At 42.6% G+C, this 18,238-nt stretch overlaps 1 protein-coding gene across 1 annotated transcript in view; it reads left to right on the forward strand.

Moving 5' to 3' along the window:
- Slf2 (SMC5-SMC6 complex localization factor 2) overlaps positions 1 to 13,702 on the forward strand; it is a 60,218-nt gene extending 46,516 nt beyond the window's left edge. The window contains exons 15-20 of the mRNA XM_032892049.1: positions 2,673 to 2,760; positions 4,186 to 4,317; positions 4,658 to 4,735; positions 5,893 to 5,979; positions 9,408 to 9,476; positions 10,994 to 13,702. Coding sequence (XP_032747940.1) covers positions 2,673 to 2,760; positions 4,186 to 4,317; positions 4,658 to 4,735; positions 5,893 to 5,979; positions 9,408 to 9,476; positions 10,994 to 11,029 — 490 coding nt within the window. The 3' untranslated portion in view covers positions 11,030 to 13,702. The remainder of the gene's footprint in view (positions 1 to 2,672; positions 2,761 to 4,185; positions 4,318 to 4,657; positions 4,736 to 5,892; positions 5,980 to 9,407; positions 9,477 to 10,993) is intronic.
- The last annotated feature ends 4,536 nt before the right edge of the window (positions 13,703 to 18,238 follow it).

Here is an 18,238-nt window from a genome sequence, read left to right on the forward strand (position 1 = left end):
GTTCAAGAATATTAAATTGAATTAAGGCAGTAATGACCTTGGGGCAAGATTCTACACAGCTAAGTTTAGATCTAGACGTGGTAGTACAAGCCTTTAATCCCAGGATACAAAGACAAGATCTCTGATTTTAAGGCCAGCCTAGAACAGAACAAATTCTAGGTGAAGAAAAACTTAAATCTAGGTTTGGTTGACCACAGCTTTAATCCCAGTGCTTAGGAGACAGGCCTACAGATCTCTGAGTTCAAAGTCAGTCTGCAGAGCAAGTTCTAGAACAGACAAGCTTAGGCAGTGAGAGAGTTGGAAAACAGAAAGTGATAATGTAATAGAACAAGGAAGCCATGTTCCAGCCCCAAAAAGCAGCAGAACTTGGCAGCTTTGACCATGTGGTTCTGGCTTTAGAGTCCAGAATAGAAGAGACTACTGGGACAATGGATGCTGGTTAGCTGTAGCTAAGAAATTAGTGATGATTAAGAAGAGACCAAGTAAACTCTGAAGTAAACTCTGGGAAGTGTTTTTTGACAGCACAAAGAAGTTGTGTTCATATTCCAGAGATAGGCAAGATTTTACCTCATGCTGCAACCGGACTTGGTAATGTGAGAGTCACCCAGGTGGTACTGGTTTTGAAGGCGTGAAGGCGTCGTGAAGAGCAGCTGAGGATTGACACTGAGAGAGGCCATGGAAGGCCATTGGTGAAGGTGCAGCCTGAGTTGCAGTAGGTGGCCCAGGACTGAAGGGGTCATGCAGAGGAGTTGAGGCTTGGCACCATGAAGGGAGCCTATGAGAGGCTACTGGTGAAGCCTAGATGCAGTTAAAGACCCCAGAGTATTGGAGATGCCAGTACCATGGGATGATCACCAAGAACAGCAGCAGCAGTGGAGTGGATCAACCTGACTGAGAGCGCTACAGAGGGCAGAGCTGGAGAAGTGATGGCCAGCCCTCTGGAAGAGCCCAGAAGATCATGTGTGGATCCCAGACATTGAAACAAGGAGCTATGAAGCTGAAGTTGCCTTGGAGACCCCAAGATGTTGGAGATGTCAGAGCCGTGGGACATCTGCCAAGGAAGGCTGCTGTCGGGAGTGGAATCAGTCCAGGAGAAAGAAGTTTGTTGCCGTCAACAAAGATGAAAAAGGAGTTGGAGATCTGAAGCCACTTTGACATCAGACATGGAGATGCAGAGTTTGGAGTTTGCCCTGCTGGTTTCCTGTCTTGATTGGGAATTGCAGTTAAGTGATTGGATGAATCACTTTGGACTTTTAACATTGTTGAGACTGCTGTAGACTATGAGGACTTTGGGCACTGGACTGAATGCAATTTGAATTATGCTATGTTTAGGTATGGCCCCCATAAACTCATGTGTTTGAACAAGCCTATGGAGCCAGAGTGTAGAAAGGGACAGTTTGTATATGCTCAGCCCAGGGAGTGGCACTACTAGGAGGTGCGGCCTTGTTGGAATAGGTGTGTTATTGCGGGTGTGGGTTTTAAAACCCTCATTGTCTAGCAGCCTTCAGATAAAGAGGTAGCACTCTCAACTCTGCTTGCACCATGCCTGGCTGTTGTTGCCATGCTCCCACCTTGATGATAATGAACCTGTAAGCCAGCCCCCGTTAAATGTTGTCCTTTATAAGACTTGACTTAGTTGTGGTGTCTGTTCGCAGTAGTAAAACCCTACGTAAGGAACTGATTATTTCAGTTCACAACATGATTATTGTTGTCTTGATACTTTTAGTATATAAATCAGTATTGACCGGTGCTTCTCAACTTTCCAAATGCAGTGACCACTTAATACAGCTTCTATTTCTGGTGACCCCCACCATAAAATTATTTTTGTTGCTACTTCATAACTAAATTTTTACTGTTATGAATTGTTATGCAAATGTCGGATATGCAGGCTCTCTGATATGCGATCCCTGTGAAAGGGGTGGTAAACCACAGGTTGAAAACTGCTGGTAGATGATCCATAACATAAAAATGAATTCACTTTTGTCCTTTAATAAGATTATTTATTTCAAATAGGTTGGTTTTCTCTCAGTAAGTCAACAAGATTAGCAACAGAGGCTCTTAGTGAGCTTTAGGCAGTTTCTTTCCTGCTGCTGCTGCTGCTGCTGCTGCTGCTGCTGCTGCTGCTGCTGCTGCTGCTGCTGCTGCTGCTGCTGCTGCTGCTGCTGCTGGTGGTAGTGTTTGGTGGAGGGAGCTGGAGGAAAGTTGAAATAGTTTCTTTGTTTAGCCCTGTCTATCCTAGAACTCTGTCCTCCAACTGGGCTGGCCTCAGATTTGAGATACCCACCTACCCTGCCTCCCAAATGCTAGGATTAAGGTCTTTAGCCATCACACTCAACTTTCTTTTCTGTTTGTTCTTAGTAGCTCAAGCTAAGTCTAGGCTTGGCCTGCGGCGGCAGCTGCTCTTGCGCTCCTGGTGTTCCTGCTGAGCACCAAGATCACAGGCATGCACCACACCACTTGTGCCTGCTAGCCAGCCATGCTACCAACTGAACTGTAGCCCCTCCAGAGGCAGTTCTAACTTGGTGTGTATGTTTCCTACATGAGTATACTGCAGCTCTGTAATAGTTGTTTCTTCTACAACCCTGGGAGACGAAGACTTCTCTGGACTTACTACGTGCCTGTCAGCGGTATTGCTTAAACACACTATAAATGCTTTTCATTTCTAATTCCAGGCAGCTGAGGCAGTGCCTCAGTCTGGTGATTATTTCAAAGCTTTTGGATGAAAAACATGAAGATATTCCTAATGCCAATAATCTTCAGGTAAAAATAAATATATTTTTGTTTCTAATGGGAGAGTTAGTGAGATGTTGGGAAAAATAAATTTATGAATTCTGAATCAGATGTCCTGATTAGCTGGGTGTGGTGGCTCATGCTTTTAATCCTAGCACTATGAAGGCAGAACTAGCCAGACCTCCAAGTTCGAGGGCAACCTGGTCTACAGAATTCTAGGACAGTCAGTGCCACACAGAGAAACCTGCCTCAAAAACAAAACACCAAAAAAGTCCTTATTAAATTCAGCTTTCAAGCATGATACTGTTGTTTTAATCTTTAGCATGATACCTAATAAAAAAGTTTCAGTTTATTTTTTTTTAATCTGTAATGGAGATGGTATAGCCGCTACCCTATAGGACAGTTACAGACTGATGAATTAATCTGTAAATAAACTATTTAGCAGTTATGACATTGAGAATTTATCTACTGTCCCAAGATTAGCAGTGTGATGATCGATTAGAAGTTTCTGAGCTGTTAACCACATCTTATACCTGTTTATACAGGTGGTCTTTATAGATCCCAGAGCTTAATGTGGTTTGCCACCACTTGTCAGTAGAGATGTATATGAATATGCAGAAGTAGATCATACAGAAATTTCACTCAGTTCTGGTGACTTTGCAAAGAGTGGTAGCAGCGATAGCGCTACCTATCGTTGGATCTGAAAAATTACAAAACTTCATCTGGGTATGTCTGTATTGTTTGAATTGCAATTCACTGTAAGGTAATAGGTTATCTCCTAGAAATAAATGAAGATATCCTAATGCCAATATTCTTCATGTATGATACTCTACTCTTGGAGACATAATCTAGTCATATAAACCAACGCGTAAGAATATGCACAGGATGCTGTGGGATAGTCAGGTGGACATGGATTTGATTATGGCTCCATTCCTGAACCATTAGGATAATTAAAAGACCTCGGTGCATTAGTGATTATTTATAGCCATTAAAGGATCCAGGATAGCATTTCTGCTGTTGGTTTTACTAACATCTGTCTTGACTATTACATTTTTCTTTTATATCTGTATAAAAGAGAACCAAATGAATAACCCATCAGGCTTAGTGCTCAGTGTCAGCCAGACCTGCCACTCACTAATAGCCCAGTCAGCCTTAAACTCGCAGTGATAACCTCCTGTTTCAGCCTCAAGGGTTGAGATTGCAAGTCTGAGCCACCACATTGGATAGTGCTTCCTTTTTAGAACTCAGTGACCGCTACTATAATGTCATTTGATCTTGTCCTGGGCATTTATGTCCAGTTTCTAAATGTAACATAAAATACCTTAAACATTTAAGGACTTTAAAGTAAACAGAAAAATGGGTAATCATAGAACTATCAAGCCAGGAAAAGGAGCGGGAATGAGAGTGGACGCACTGGAATTAGCTCAACAATTGACCGGTCTCTTCTCTTCATAGATCCCAGTCCTACATCGCTATCTAGTACAGATGAAGCCTTCTGATTTGTTGAAGAAAATGATCTTGAAGAAAAAGGCCGAACAGCCCAATGAAACCATCGATGACAGTCTTCATTTAGAACTTGAAAAGCAGGTATCCAGAACAGAAGCTCAGAGTATAATACATAGGGCATCCAGTAAATCCTGTTTTATAGTTTATTGCTTTCTGGACACTTGTCAGAACAGAGTGAGAGTTGGGGTGCGAGGGTCGTTGTTACTAATGTAATACACTCTGCTGCAGATCAGGGCTAAGCAGCTGTAAAAAGAAAGCACTTAGTTTAGAAATCAGAAAGTCTGGTTTAAATACACAGCTTTCCTTCCTCCCAGACTAAGTGAAATCCTTTCTTTCCTGGGTAGCTTTGCTACTCTGTAAACTGGGGTGGTATTTATACTAGCCTTTTCATGGGTAGTAATTTCCTTCTTCTCTCTAACAGGCATATTACCTGACCTACATTCTTCTCCATTTAATTGGGGAAGTTAGTTGTTCTCATTCTTTTTCTTCTGGACAACGGGTAAGTAATATTTAGTATTATTATAAGTAGGTGATTTCATTTGTGAAATGGATGAGCATATGTGTATTAGAAGAAAACTTAAAAGTTAACTGGTTTTGCTCTAGAAATCAGAGTGTGCTCTGGAAACTGGGGAGTCATGGTACCCTGCAACTATATCTTAGTGACAAGAATTATTTGTCAGAGATGGCTCAGCGGTTAAGATGGAGATAATTTTTTTTTTTAAGATTTATTTATTTTATGTATATAAGTACACTGTAGCTGTCTTCAGACATACCAGAAGAGGGCATCAGATCCTATTACAGATGGTTGTGAGCCACCATGTGGTTGCTGGGAATTGAACTCAAGACCTCTGGAAGAGCAGTCAGCGCTCCTAACTGCTGAGCCATCTCTCCAGCTTGAGCCTTGCCTGTTCTCCATAATGAGTTCCAAGCTAACCAGGGCTATATAGTGAGACCCTGCTTCTTAAATAATGCAGTTAAAAGCATAAGAGACTGGCAAGGTGTTTTAGCAGGTAAAGGGCTTGCTAAATAAGCAAGCCTGATAACCTGAGTTCACATCTTAGAATCCATGGAAAGGGAGGAGAGAACCAACTTATAAAGTTGTCTTCTGACCTCAACCCATGCACCATGGTATACACACACATGCACACACATACATTCCTTCATGGAAGTGTGCACACATGAGTGCACATGCCCTTGAAGACCCCAAATCCATTGAAGCTATAGTTAACATGATTATAAGATGCCTAACATGGATTCTAGAACCAAAATCTACTGAACCATCTCTCCAAACCCAGTAAAGGGCAAGCATGCAGGTATTCTTCTGAGGGAAGAGCAGAGAGCACTGGCACAGGCCTGTAGCTGCACTGTTCTCTGCAGGCAGGAGGCGGAGAAAAGGGATAATGAATTAAATTGTGAGCACATGAGTGCTAAAGCCCATGCGACAATCAGTGCTCATTCCACCTTATGAGGGCTCAAGTTTAAATTAACTAGCAGTGAATCATAACCATTATGTTCTTATGGAAGTCAACACCTTTCATAGATGGGACTCTGTTAAGTAAGTTTTAAGCAATTTAGTTTTTCTTTAACTGCATAGTTTGTTGATTTGCAAGACTTCAGAATTGTTTTCATCTATTGCATTTGTTTTGTTTCGTGTAGAAACACTTCGTGCTGCTTTGTGGGGCTTTGGAAAAGCATGTTAAGTGTGATATTAGGGAAGATGCAAGACTTTTCTACAGAACTAAAGTAAGTATATTATTTGTGGTAGGTGTGTAGGCATACACATGATGTGGTGCACATGGGAAGTCTTGGGACAGTTATGAGCATCAATCATTGCTTTCTTTATACCTGATTTAAAACACAGTCCATTGGCCTTAGAGCTTCCAGTCATTACAGATGTGTGCTGCTACAGCTGGTTTACACTGATTCTGTGATTCACACTCCAGTCTCAGGCTTACACACACAGCAAGCACTTTGCCCACTGAGTGCCCAGTCAGTGTATTGATGGTGATCCCAGCACTTGGGAGACTCTCTTGGAGTGGGGCGAGGGAAATTGTGTGTGTGTGTGTGTGTGTGTGTGTGTGTGAGAGAGAGAGAGAGAGAGAGAGAGAGAGAGAGAGAGAGAGAGAGAGAGAGAGAGTATAGCTTAAAGCCTACTTAATTGGATACTCAGCCAGATATGCTTATTTCAGAAGAACATAAAAGGCCTTTTTAAAGTAAGGACAGTTTCATTATATGGCCTAGGCTTGGTTTAAGCTCCTTCTTGTTGTTGTTTTTGAGGCAGGGTCTCACTTTGTAGCCCTGCTGGCCTGGAATTCGTTGTATAGAGCAGGCTGTCTCTGAACTCACACAAATCCACGTGCCTCTGCCTTCCAAGTATTTATCACAGGTCTCTACCACTGTGCCTGGCTTTCCTCGAGCTTTTTTGTTTTGTTTTGTTTTTTAACATTCATTCCTTCATTTCCTGGGTGGGGTGGGTATGCACAAATTCCAGTGTATGCATATTGGTTGGGGTATATCAGTCACAGGAAAACTTGTAGGTCTTGGTCCTTTTATTCAGCCATGTGGATCCTGAGAGCCAAACGTGGTTATTAGACTTCATGGCAAATACCTTTAATTGTTGCTGTCTTGCCTCAGCCTCCTGAGTATCAGGTAAGTCACTCACCACTCTGAGTCAGGAGGAGGGTAGCGAGTCAGCCTCTGCTGAGTGCTTTGCCAGCTCTGCTGAAAGCACAGGTAACAAGTAATCTCAAGGCAAATATATTCTTTACTTTGCTCTTTGTTCTAAAATTTCAGACACTCAAAGAAAATTTCTTTAGCACTATAGGGACTTTAGTCTTTGTCATTATACAAATTAAAGCCCTTACACAGGGTATAGTCAAGTGCCTGCTGTACTAGCATGAGCACCCACATAAATGGGGTGGAGCCTGGTGCTGGGGGAGGGCAGAGACAAGCGGGGCCCTGCTCACCAGTCAGCATCTAACCAGTCTGTGAATGCTGTGAGTGCTGTTGTCTCCAACACTGTGGTTGAGAATGATGAGGACACACTGCTCCACACACATTTGGTCTCAGACACAAAGCCTGAGCATCAGAAGTATATTCTGGAGTGTGACTAGTTAGCAACCTATAATGCAGTGCTGTTGGCTGTTGCTGACAGACATCCTAGCAGGGACTACTAAGGTTTAGATGTCATTCTTTTTTTTCGTATTTAGGAGATTGGTGTGTTTGCCACATTGCTCATGCAGGGGTCATAGGACAACTCACAAGAATGGGTTCACTGTTTCCATGATGTGGGTTCCACAAGTGGAACTCAGGCCACCAGACTTTTACTCAGCAAGTGCTTTTATCCACTGAGCCATCTCACTGACCTGGGTTTTGTTAAAGCTGTCCCAGCAAGGCTGGCCCCAGAGCCTCTCTTAGAGAGAAGCAACTGGCCCTGTAAACTGCTGCAGGACATGGTCTTCTTGAAATCGGTTAGTAGCTTCCTGCTTCTCCAGACCTTCTGTAGACAAGTTATTATTCTGTAGACATTGTTATTAAGACAGTTTTCTAAACTTTACATAGTGAGAAAAAGTGGAAATTTTAACTTTGGTTTTGAGGCAGGGTTTCTCTGTGTAGCACTGGCTATCTCAAGAATTCCTCTGTAGACCAGGCTGGCCTCAAACTCAGAGATCCACTTGACTCTGCCTCCTTGTCTTCCTGACTTATGGCCAGGAATGGTGGATCACTTCTTTCAAATCAGCATTTGGGAGACAGGTAAACAGTTCTCAGAGTTCAAGACCAGCCTGCTCTACATTAACCAGTTTTAGACCACAGAGCTACATAGTGAAAATATGTCTCATTTTTTCTGGCTATTTTAACTATTTTAACTAGGTGAGGTAGAGCATGCCTGCAATCCCAGCACTTAACAAGTGGAGGTAATAGGGAGGCCAGTCAGCCACAGCTGCGTGGGGAAAGGAGAAATGTCTTGAAAGGCAGATGTGTGGTTCTCTGGACCATCTTTAGTAACAGGAAATCAGGCACGGTAGTGCATTGCTGTAGCCCCTGTACTCAGGAGGCTAAAATTGCTTTAAATTAAATGTTAGCTGGGCTGGAGATGGCTCAGCAGGTAAGAGCACTGACTTCAATTCCAGAGGTCCTGAGTTCAATTCCCAGCACCGCATGGTGGCTCACAAGTATCTGTATGTGATAGATACAGATTCCATCTGTAATGGAATCCGATGCCCTCTTCTGGTGTGTGTACAGTATACCCGTATACATTAAATAAATAATTTTTTTTTCTTTTTTTCGGAGCTGGGGACCGAACCCAGGGCCTTGTGCTTACTAGGCAAGCGCTCTACCACTGAGCTAAATCCCCAACCCCAATAATTTTTTTAAATGTAATGTTAATCAAGGCTACATAGAACAACCCTATCTCATAAAATGATTTTTAAAAAGGAAATTTAGGACTGGAGAGGTGGCTTACTGTTAAGAGAACTGACTGACCATCCAGAGGACCGGATTAGATTTCTAGCGCTGACATGGCGGCTCACACGTATCTGTATGTGATAGGTAACTCCAGTTCTAGGAGATCTGAACCTTTTCTGGCCTCAGTGAGCAATGAACAGATGTACTTGGGGGTAAAACTCCCATACACATAAAATAAAAGAAAATTAAGGATGAGTGAGATGGCTCAAACCTTTAATCCTAGCACTAAGGAGGCAGGAGAAGGTTGATCTCTTGAGTTTGAGGCCAGCCTAATCTATATACAGAGTTCCAGAATAGCCACAGTTATATTGAGAGACTGTCTCAAAAAGCAAACAAGAAAATTAAGTAATAATTATTTCACATTTTAGATTATAAAAAATATAAATTATGGTAATAAAGAAAATATTATCATTTTGACAGCCTCCCCAAAAAGATGCTGCCTTTTACTGACAGCAATCAAACAGAATTGTTGGGTACAGGCCTGGGATAGCTCTGGGATATGTGTGGGTTTGTATTTAACTTTGCTGTTTTGTTTGGTTGGAGCAGGGTCTCCAGCAGCTGCCCTTGGACTTGCAGTCCTGCTGAGTGCCTGTGCACAGCCTGCTCCTCCACAGTAGTGCTGCCGCTGCTTTATGTCGTGCTAGATGGATTGTACTTAAGTGCAGATACTTTGATCTGATATCTCTTTCTCTTTGTTATTTTTTAAGGTAAAAGACTTGGTTGCCAGGATACATGGAAAATGGCAGGAAATAATCCAGAACTGTCGGCCTACTCAGGTATCATTTTATTTATTTACGTTTTATTTATTATGAAAACTCCTGCATGATGTATGATTTGTGTCTGAATTTTAGAGTTTGTTTTCTTTCTGTCCATTATTTTCAGAAATGGCTTGCACACATCTAAAAGTGTCACAGAGAATCAAACACAGGAGGCTGTCTCACGAGTACCTCTAATAGTTGTTAAGATAAACACACAGGACACATTTCACCACACTTTTTCTGTAGTCGCTCCCTGTTCCTCCACCACCTTAAGGCCTCTGCTCCCCTTAAGATGCCTGTCTGTCTTCTGTGGAGGTTTTCCTCTTGTGGATGTTTCCTGCGTGTGAATAAACGATGTGGTCTTTCGTGATCAGCCTCTCTTACCGGACAGTGACAAATCTATATTGTAATGTGTATACCCTTTCTGTTGCTAAATGACATAACATTTCATTTATCCACTTACAAAATGAGCGCAAGGTGGTCCTGCTTTCTGACCATTAATAATGATTTCCCCATGAACATTTATGTACAAGTTTGTGTGAGTGAGGGAAACATCTTGAGCATATTCTCTGGTAGAATCCTTTGTTTTACCGAATGTCAGTGGTGTTTTGCTTACAGGGTGGTCTGTAGCCAGGTGTAGTAGAGCGCAGTGTTAGAGGCGTGCACCACCGCCATTCACTCCAAACTGAGGAGCAAACCCAGGGCCCTGTGCATGCTTGGAGGACTCCTATCAGCTGAGCTTGGGGATGTCCTCGAGCTCTCTGTGCAGTGTGGAGCCTTTTGTTGTTGTTTATTAAGTATTTTATTTTGTGTGTGCGGATGGTTTATATTCATGTGTGCCACTTCTATGCCCAGTAACCTTGGTGGCCAGAGTAGTATGTCAGGTCTCCTAAGATGGGAGTGAAGACATTTGCTGACTGTCACTCAGTGCTGGGGGTTAAATTCAGATCCTCTGGAAGAATAGTCAATGCTCTTAATTACTGACTCATCTGTCCAGTTCCTTCAGTAAAATTTTAAGGCTAATTTGCTGTGCCAATGCGGCATTAATAGCAAAACTTGATCATCAGTTTAACACATTAATCTTCTTAAATACATCCCCCTTGTGGGTGTGCCCATGAGAAAAAATACCCTCTACTTGTATTATACTTGTATTATGCATTTTTACTGGTAGGTCACAATATAAAGGTTATAAAATCAGAAGAAATTTTCAGCTGCACATGGTTGCTTCATGCTTTGAGTCCCAGCACTTGAAAGGCAGATGCAGGCAGGTGTCTGTGAGTTCAGGGTCAGCCAAAGCCACATAGTAAGACCCTGTCCCAAGAAAGAAAGAAAGGTTTGTTTTCAGAGATAGATAGATAGATAGATAGATAGATAGATAGATAGATAGATAGATAGATAGATAGATAGATAGATAGATAGATTTTATCAACTTTCATTATCAAATCCTGCTGTCCAGTGATTAGTAGTTTTAGAAGGATTAATCTATAATCTGATTAAAATGTTCCTTTTTTTCTTTTTTTCCCCCCTTCTCTAAGGGGCAGCTTCATGACTTCTGGGTGCCAGATTCTTAACAGAAGTTACAGCAGCAAAAATACAAACCGAGAAGGGCCTTTCCAAGGGGATTACTGTGGGATCCAGCAGATGCTAAGGAACACGGCTGTGTGCATATGCAGTGTGAGGCTGGTGATGAAGACTTTCCCGTCTCTGAAGCAGATACGAAGTGCCATCTGCAGCTGACTGTAGAGGAAAGGAGGGGGGGTGGAAGCAGCTGGTAGCTGCGGACCCAGCCCGCCTTCCTAGCACCTCCACCTCTTGCTAAGTCTTCAGCAGTTATCGTGTAAGGGGCTGCATAGCACTTGGATCATCAGAAAGTCAGGAAGAAAAGTGCGGGCCAGCCTGAGATGGACGCAGAACGGAAGGTTCAGCTGCTTTTCATTTTCCTTTTGGTTATTCTAGGGTGCAAAGGGAAGGCTCAAAACAGAGCCCTATAATTAGAAGTGTTGGTCTCTTCTAAAAACCCATAAACCATAGGCAGTTTCAGCCCATATATATCCTTTAGTATTCAAGATTATAAATCTGAGATTTTTAAATATATTTAAAATCAAGGAACAGACATCTGGTATATTGTCAGACTGCCCTTAGAGGAAGAGATTAAGCTACAACATAGTGACTGTTTTTAAAATGCCAGAACATTCATAGGCAGTTTGTTTAGGGTTTCTTGTAATGCATATATTTTTAAATACTGGTTTAATCATAAAATCTCAGCTAAGCTAGAATTCTGGCCATTGGTAACTATATTACAGAAGTCTCTATATAAAGGCTTAAAAATCTGGAAGTTTCCAAAATCCTTGTTTCCACAAGTATATAATTTAGCAGAGGCCTTGATGGTGTTTATTTTGGGGACGTGTGTGTGTGTGTGTGTGTGTGTGTGTGTGTGTGTGTGTGTGTGTGTGTGTGTGTGTGTGTACAGGTGCACCTGTATGCGTGCTCATGGCACACTCGAGTCTGTATCTTGAAGTTGTTGCACTTGAAAACCACAGCTGCTCTAAATTCTTTGAAACACTGGAAAGCCATCCTTTAGTTTAGATGTAGAGGTTAGCAGAGGTGCACATGCTAGGTTGAGCCTTACACCCTTTGAAGACTTTGGTAGTGACACTCCTGCCGACTGCTGTCAGTTTGCGGAGTTTGCTTCCTTAAAAGGATGCCAACTGCTTATTCTTTGAATGTTGGCTGGAGCGGCTTGCTGTCTTCTGAGCATGCTAATGTCTGTGTGGGTCCAGGGGAGAGGGGTGGAGAAGGGAACTGGGCTCAGTGTTATGGTTTGAGAGGAGAAAATAAGTTCTGAGAGCTAACTTTCTACCTCTAAACTGAGGCTTAGGAATAAAAACCATTTTATCTTAAATCCATCATTTAAAATAGCGTTAGCAACTTTAGAGCTCGTGTCAAGCATTGGGCAGTTAGAAATTCTATAGGGAAAACTACACAAATCACATTTTCAAGAATTAAGGCTGATCCAGGCTCCAAGAGTCAGACCAACAAAAGTTTTATTCTGTGTTGAGTTTACTGGTAAGAATATTGTCTTGATGCTACCTCTCAAGGGTATTGTTACAAATGCCACTATGGTTAAAGAGATAGATACGAAGAGTTATATTTGACTGAAGCTTGAAACTCTGGCATCTATCTGCCCAACAGTGGGGCTTTCACTCTGTAATTTAATACCTTGTAGATACATTATTTGTGTGTAATTTTATAAGTGTTCATATTTTTCTCATTTTGCATTGTGTAAAGTGTACAAAATCTCAAAGTATAAAAATCTGCTTATATTGCTTGTAATTACAGTGTGTAAATATTTTCTATTGTGTACATTGACGGGGACAAGTGGGTTATTCAGGTTTTTAAGTGATCCTTTTATATTGCAGTTTCAACCAATAACCACCCATCAAATTTAAAACCACTTTGATACATTCTTATTTAGCAGTTCCAATAAGAATAAAATCTCTATTTTCAATTGTCTTTCTCCATTAGAGAAAATTACTTTATCTGTCCCTTTAAAATAAATGGCCAGACATCAGTTCAGGCCTTTGTATTTATGACTCTGGTAGCAGTCTTCAGTCTCCAGGTCATAGTCCAGTCAGTATTTACATTTAGGTTCTCGTAGAAATGTTGTGATTCTATTTTAGCACAAGTAGCTCATGGTTTCTCCCAAATCAAGTATTTTCCATCTCCTTCTGAGTCCCCATGCGTTGTCTCCCTCTGCCTGTTGCTGCCCAGAAAATGGGACGGTGAGGAGGGAGGAGATGCTTGTTGCACAGAGACTGTCAGGCCATGTGTGGGACTTGGCAAACAAAGCTTGCACTGAGTGGTGGTGTGTTTGGCAATATTACTGTGCCAAAAATAATCCTTGTCTACTTTTCTGGATGTGTATGTCAAACTTTTTACCCTTACTGCAAGCTGAAAATTAAAGTTCTTGTGTTTATGCTTTTGTGTGTAACTGCCTTTTCTGACCTGCTTTTCTTGTTACCTGAAAATACAGTTCTGTAATTCGTGTTAAATGAAGAGGCTTTTCGTACACAAAATCACCTGTGTAGCACTGAAGTCAGTGTTTGTGCATTGTTTTGTCTGTGTCCTGATGGCAACGGTGCCTTTGTCACCTTTCAGAAGGTTGGCTTTTTTTTTTTTTTTTTTTAATGCAAATAGTAGCTTGCTTTTGACTTCACAAAAAAAGAAAGAAAGAGAAAAAGGAACAAAGAAATATATACATATCTCCCTGGTACTGATAGATAAGATAGTTACCACCCAGGGCTGTTGAAGCATTTGGGGTTTTTGTTTGTTTTTTGTTTTGTATTTTTTTCTCCCCCTCTCCCTCCAATCAGAATAGATAGAGTTGGTGGGGTCAGTAATAATGTGTGGAGTCTTGAAACCAGGAGGATTTTTAAATTTAAAACCTGACTCATTGACCAGCAGCTGAGTTGGAGGACTGACTTGGCTTGTCTCTCAGGAGGCAGGGGTGAGGTATAGTTGGGTGCGAGAGTCAGCACAATTCGATCTTGTGAGGACGCCTACTCTGGTGCAGGTGCACCTCATCTGTGCCTCAGTTTCCCCGGGGCATTCTTGTCAGCCAGTTAATCTACTAGCTCTTAGGCAGTAAATGCAATGGTTTTTTCTTTCCTTTAAAATTTTATACTGTCTTGTTTAAAAGTCTTCTGAATGTATGTGTATGTGTTATTAAAACTTTTTCTCAGCTTAAACGTGTCTCGTAACATTTGATTGAGTAGTAGAGATTGTTGAGTATCGAAAATACCGTTTGAAGCTTTTTTTCCTTTAGCTTGATGCCTTTTTTTATCTGTGGAAAACAAAGCCACAGTTCTCCACAGTTCATGTTTACATAACCCAATTAATAAATTTACTGTGTACTTTACAGTCAGGAATTTAATCATCTCATTCTTACCTCATTCTACACATCCATTTGGCTGCTCTTACCCACCTCCATGTTAGGGTTTAGTAGTGAACAACGCAAAATCATGACTCTTACCTGCTGGTATCCGGGAAAAACAGACAGGATAGGAAAAAAATACCCTTGACCTGGGTGTCTCCAAAAATCCAGAACCCAGAATCAAGAAAGGCATGTCACGAAGTGCAGGAGAGTTCTGAGCCACCTGTGACCTGGCAGGCAGGCAGGCCTGCGCCATGCCAGCCATGGAAAGGAGAGACTTAGGACCTCATAGTAGACTTAGGTGTAGCTGCCAGAGCTATGGTGCTACGGCTATTTTCTCCTCTATGGCAGACAGACTAGGTTGGAAAGGTGGATGCTGAGGCCCAGGTAGAAGCAGACATGTGCATAAATACTAGGAATAGTCACTGTTAAGGAAAGGACCTAGGCTTGCCTCAAGATTCACCAAACTGGCCATTTGGCCTTTGTTGGCATCTGAGTCTCTTCTATCTGTTGAAAGAAATAACTGTTTCACGTTTTGTGAGGAGTAACATGCATGGCAGTCCCTCGGCACAATGCCTGGCATGGAACGTGAACAGAACAAAGGAAGACAAGGAATGTCGTGATCGCCTTTATCCCAGCACTCAGGGAGGCAGAGGCAGACAGAGCTCTGAGTTCCAGGACAGCCAGGGCTTCATGGAGAAACCCTGTCTCAAATAGATAGTAATTTTTTTTTTTTTTAAGGCAAACTTAATGGAGCTGGAATAGATAGTTCAACAGTTACTGTGGCTGCTCTTCCAGGTGACCTGGGTTCAATTCCCATCACCCATGTGAGGCTAACAAGCGTAACTAGTTCCAAGGGCTCCTATGCCCTCTTCTAGCCATTACGGGCAAAAACACCCATGCACATAAAATATTAAGTTAATTTTTAAAAGAAAATTGACCAGAAGCAGGCACCTGTGGGTGTGCTTCTAAATCAGGCCTTATCTCCCAACACCTATAGCTGGAGAGTACTGTTCCTTCAGACTCTGGGAACTTTGGGTGCTTCCCTGTTGCTACTGCCAAAAACACATTAAATAAATAAACCGAGCATGCTGGCCTAGTGTAATAACTCATACCTATGATTCCAGCACATGGGAGGCAGAAGGATCACAAATTTGAGGCCATCCTTACCTACAGTGTGAGACATCGTTTTAACCACCAAGCATGCGCGGTGGTGGTGGATGGGTTCCCAGCATCTGCAGACCAGTCCTGACACTCCCGTCTAGCTAACCAGGGCTGGAATCGGGAGAAGGCAAACCAGAAGGTCCAGCTTTGGTTCTGACTTCAAGACAAGTGGCTAGGATTCTGGAAAACTTAACAGGCCAAACAGGCTTCTAGGGCTCAGTAAGACTACAGCATTGTTGGACAGGTGGCATTCCTACTGAGGAAGTACCTTGTGGCCAAAAGCTCACACTCTCCATAAGGAATGTGCTGGGCAACCAGAGGTGACAAAGTAGAAGCAAAGACCACCACAGCGAACAGGACATCTTGACTAAGCCAGGGTTCTCGTGCCTTGGGGACCTCTGTCTGAGATCCTTCCTCTTCCTGGGTCACCCACACAACATAACTTTTGTGTGCATTCCTAGAGCCAAACCAGCCCTGAGGTGTGTGTCAGGACACAAGTGTCAGACACTCAGATGCTTTATCTTACAGCAGAACTGGGGAAGACAGGTTGGCAAAAGTGAGGTTTGTGTTCTCCAAACGATATTATTCTCGCACAGCTGCCCTGTGAAGCAACTGGCAGTGACTTGGAGGACAGATAACACCCATTTAACAAATGTTCTGCCTTGTGTCCCAGAGAAGAGAAAGTCGAGAGTGTGTTAGAACTAATTTTTTAAATTTTGTTTTGTTTTACTTTTTAGATGAAATCTTAAAGCCCAGGCTGGTCTTGTTATATAGCAGAGGGTGACCTTGAACTGATCCTCCTGCCTCCACAGCTGAGATCAGGTGTGTCCCACTAAACCTGTTTAAATTAGTGCTGGCTTATTTGTTTTGGCTTCAAATCTTATCTCTTTCACAGTAAAGAATTTTCCTTTTATCAGCTTGTTGCACTGAGTAAGAGTTGTCTGTTAAGGGAGTTTCCTATAGAAAGGTGGGATGCTGAGATCACGTGGGAAGAGAACAGAAAGGAATAGATTGTGTACCGAGTCTGTCTTGCCAGCAGACTTGACACGAACGCCCATGGCAGTTTCACAAGTGCCATCCTAGAACTTGGCTTCGAAACCACAGTTTACTTATTTCAAAAGAACCCCAATGCTGTTGTGTTTAGCATCCCTTGGACCTGGAAACCTGTCTCGGGTAGAGAAAGAATGAAGAAAGGATATAGACACTCAGAAGAGCTGGGATTGGATAGGCTGTGCTCACTCTTAAGATTTATTTATTTGGGCTGGAGAGATGGCTCAGTGGTTAAGAACAATGACTGCTCTTCCAGAGGTCCTGAGTTCAATTCAGCAACCACATGGTGGCTCACAACCATCTGTAAAGATATCTGATGCCCTCTTCTGGTGTGTCTGGAGACAGCTACAGTGTACTTATAATAAATAAATGAATAAATAAATAAATCTTTTAAAAAAGATTTATTCATTTATTATGTATAAATGAATAAATAAATAAATCTTTTTTTAAAAAAGATTTATTCATTTATTATGTATAAGTACACTGTAGCTGTTCAGACACACCAGAAGAGGGCATCAGATCTCATTACAGATGGTTGTGAGCCACCATGTGGTTGCTGGGAATTGAACTCGGGACCTCTGGAAGAGCAGTCATTGTTCTTAACCACTGAACCATCTCTCCAGCCTGGCTGTGCTCACTCTTATGGAGCAGCGCCAGGCACCAACAACTGGATCCTCAGCGGGTGTATCATGCTCAGGACAGAGGGGAGTACGATCATCTCTGTAGGCAGTCCCTGTTGGGGAGCAAACTCAGATCCCAGTCATGCAGGAGGAGGGAGCTGCAGGTGCTCGCTCTTGCACACTCCAGTCAATTATTCTTAGTTGCACACACACTATTGTACTTGCACAAGCTCCCAACATCTGCTCTGGACCAGCTGAAGGCTCAGGTCACCCAAGGGCATCTGAGGTATTCGGGGTCCTTGACACACCATGCCCATGCCAAATGGTGCACAGTCACTGAGGACTTGGTCTGCACTTTACACATTCACTGAAGGCTTCCTCAGCTCCCTCCAGCTCAGTGAGCTGCAGAACCTGCCACACTGGCCTACTTGCTTCCTCCTGAGGGATGTGCAGTCAGCATTGCAAGTGCTGACTTGGGGAGCCAGGCTTCTTAGCCTAGTGGTCCCTATAGTTTCTCCACAATGTGAGGTACCAAGGCTGGCAGTCTCCTGTCCTCTTCCTTCCAACCTACCCTACTTTCTGGAAAAGCCTACAGGTGTCCTTTAGCCATGGCTTGATTCAACTTGTACTGAAGCTCTCAGCTTTTCTGAAGTTTTTCTAAGCCATTAGCTGACTTCCACTAAGAACCTCCCCCCACCCCGTCCCCACCCCTCCCGTCTCATCAGATCAAACCCACCAACCTTTTGTATGCCACCTCTCTTCCACCAAACAAGCCTGCCTATTCTAGTCATTTTCCCAGGCTTGCCTGGCCAACCCTTCTTAGACTTCTCCAATCCTGTCCTCCATAAGCTTAACAGAGTTCAAGGCAAGTTCCAATCTGCTTAGAACCTGTTTTCCCAGCTATAAAAATGAAACTACTACTTCCTCAAAATGAAATGGGGGCACAGAAAAAGAAGTGAACCGGAGCAGTCTATAAAGTGTGTACTTAGCTTGGGCAGGTGAGATGGTCTGTC

Source organism: Rattus rattus, chromosome 2 (genome assembly GCF_011064425.1).
Source record: "Rattus rattus isolate New Zealand chromosome 2, Rrattus_CSIRO_v1, whole genome shotgun sequence".
Taxonomy (NCBI): domain Eukaryota; kingdom Metazoa; phylum Chordata; class Mammalia; order Rodentia; family Muridae; genus Rattus; species Rattus rattus.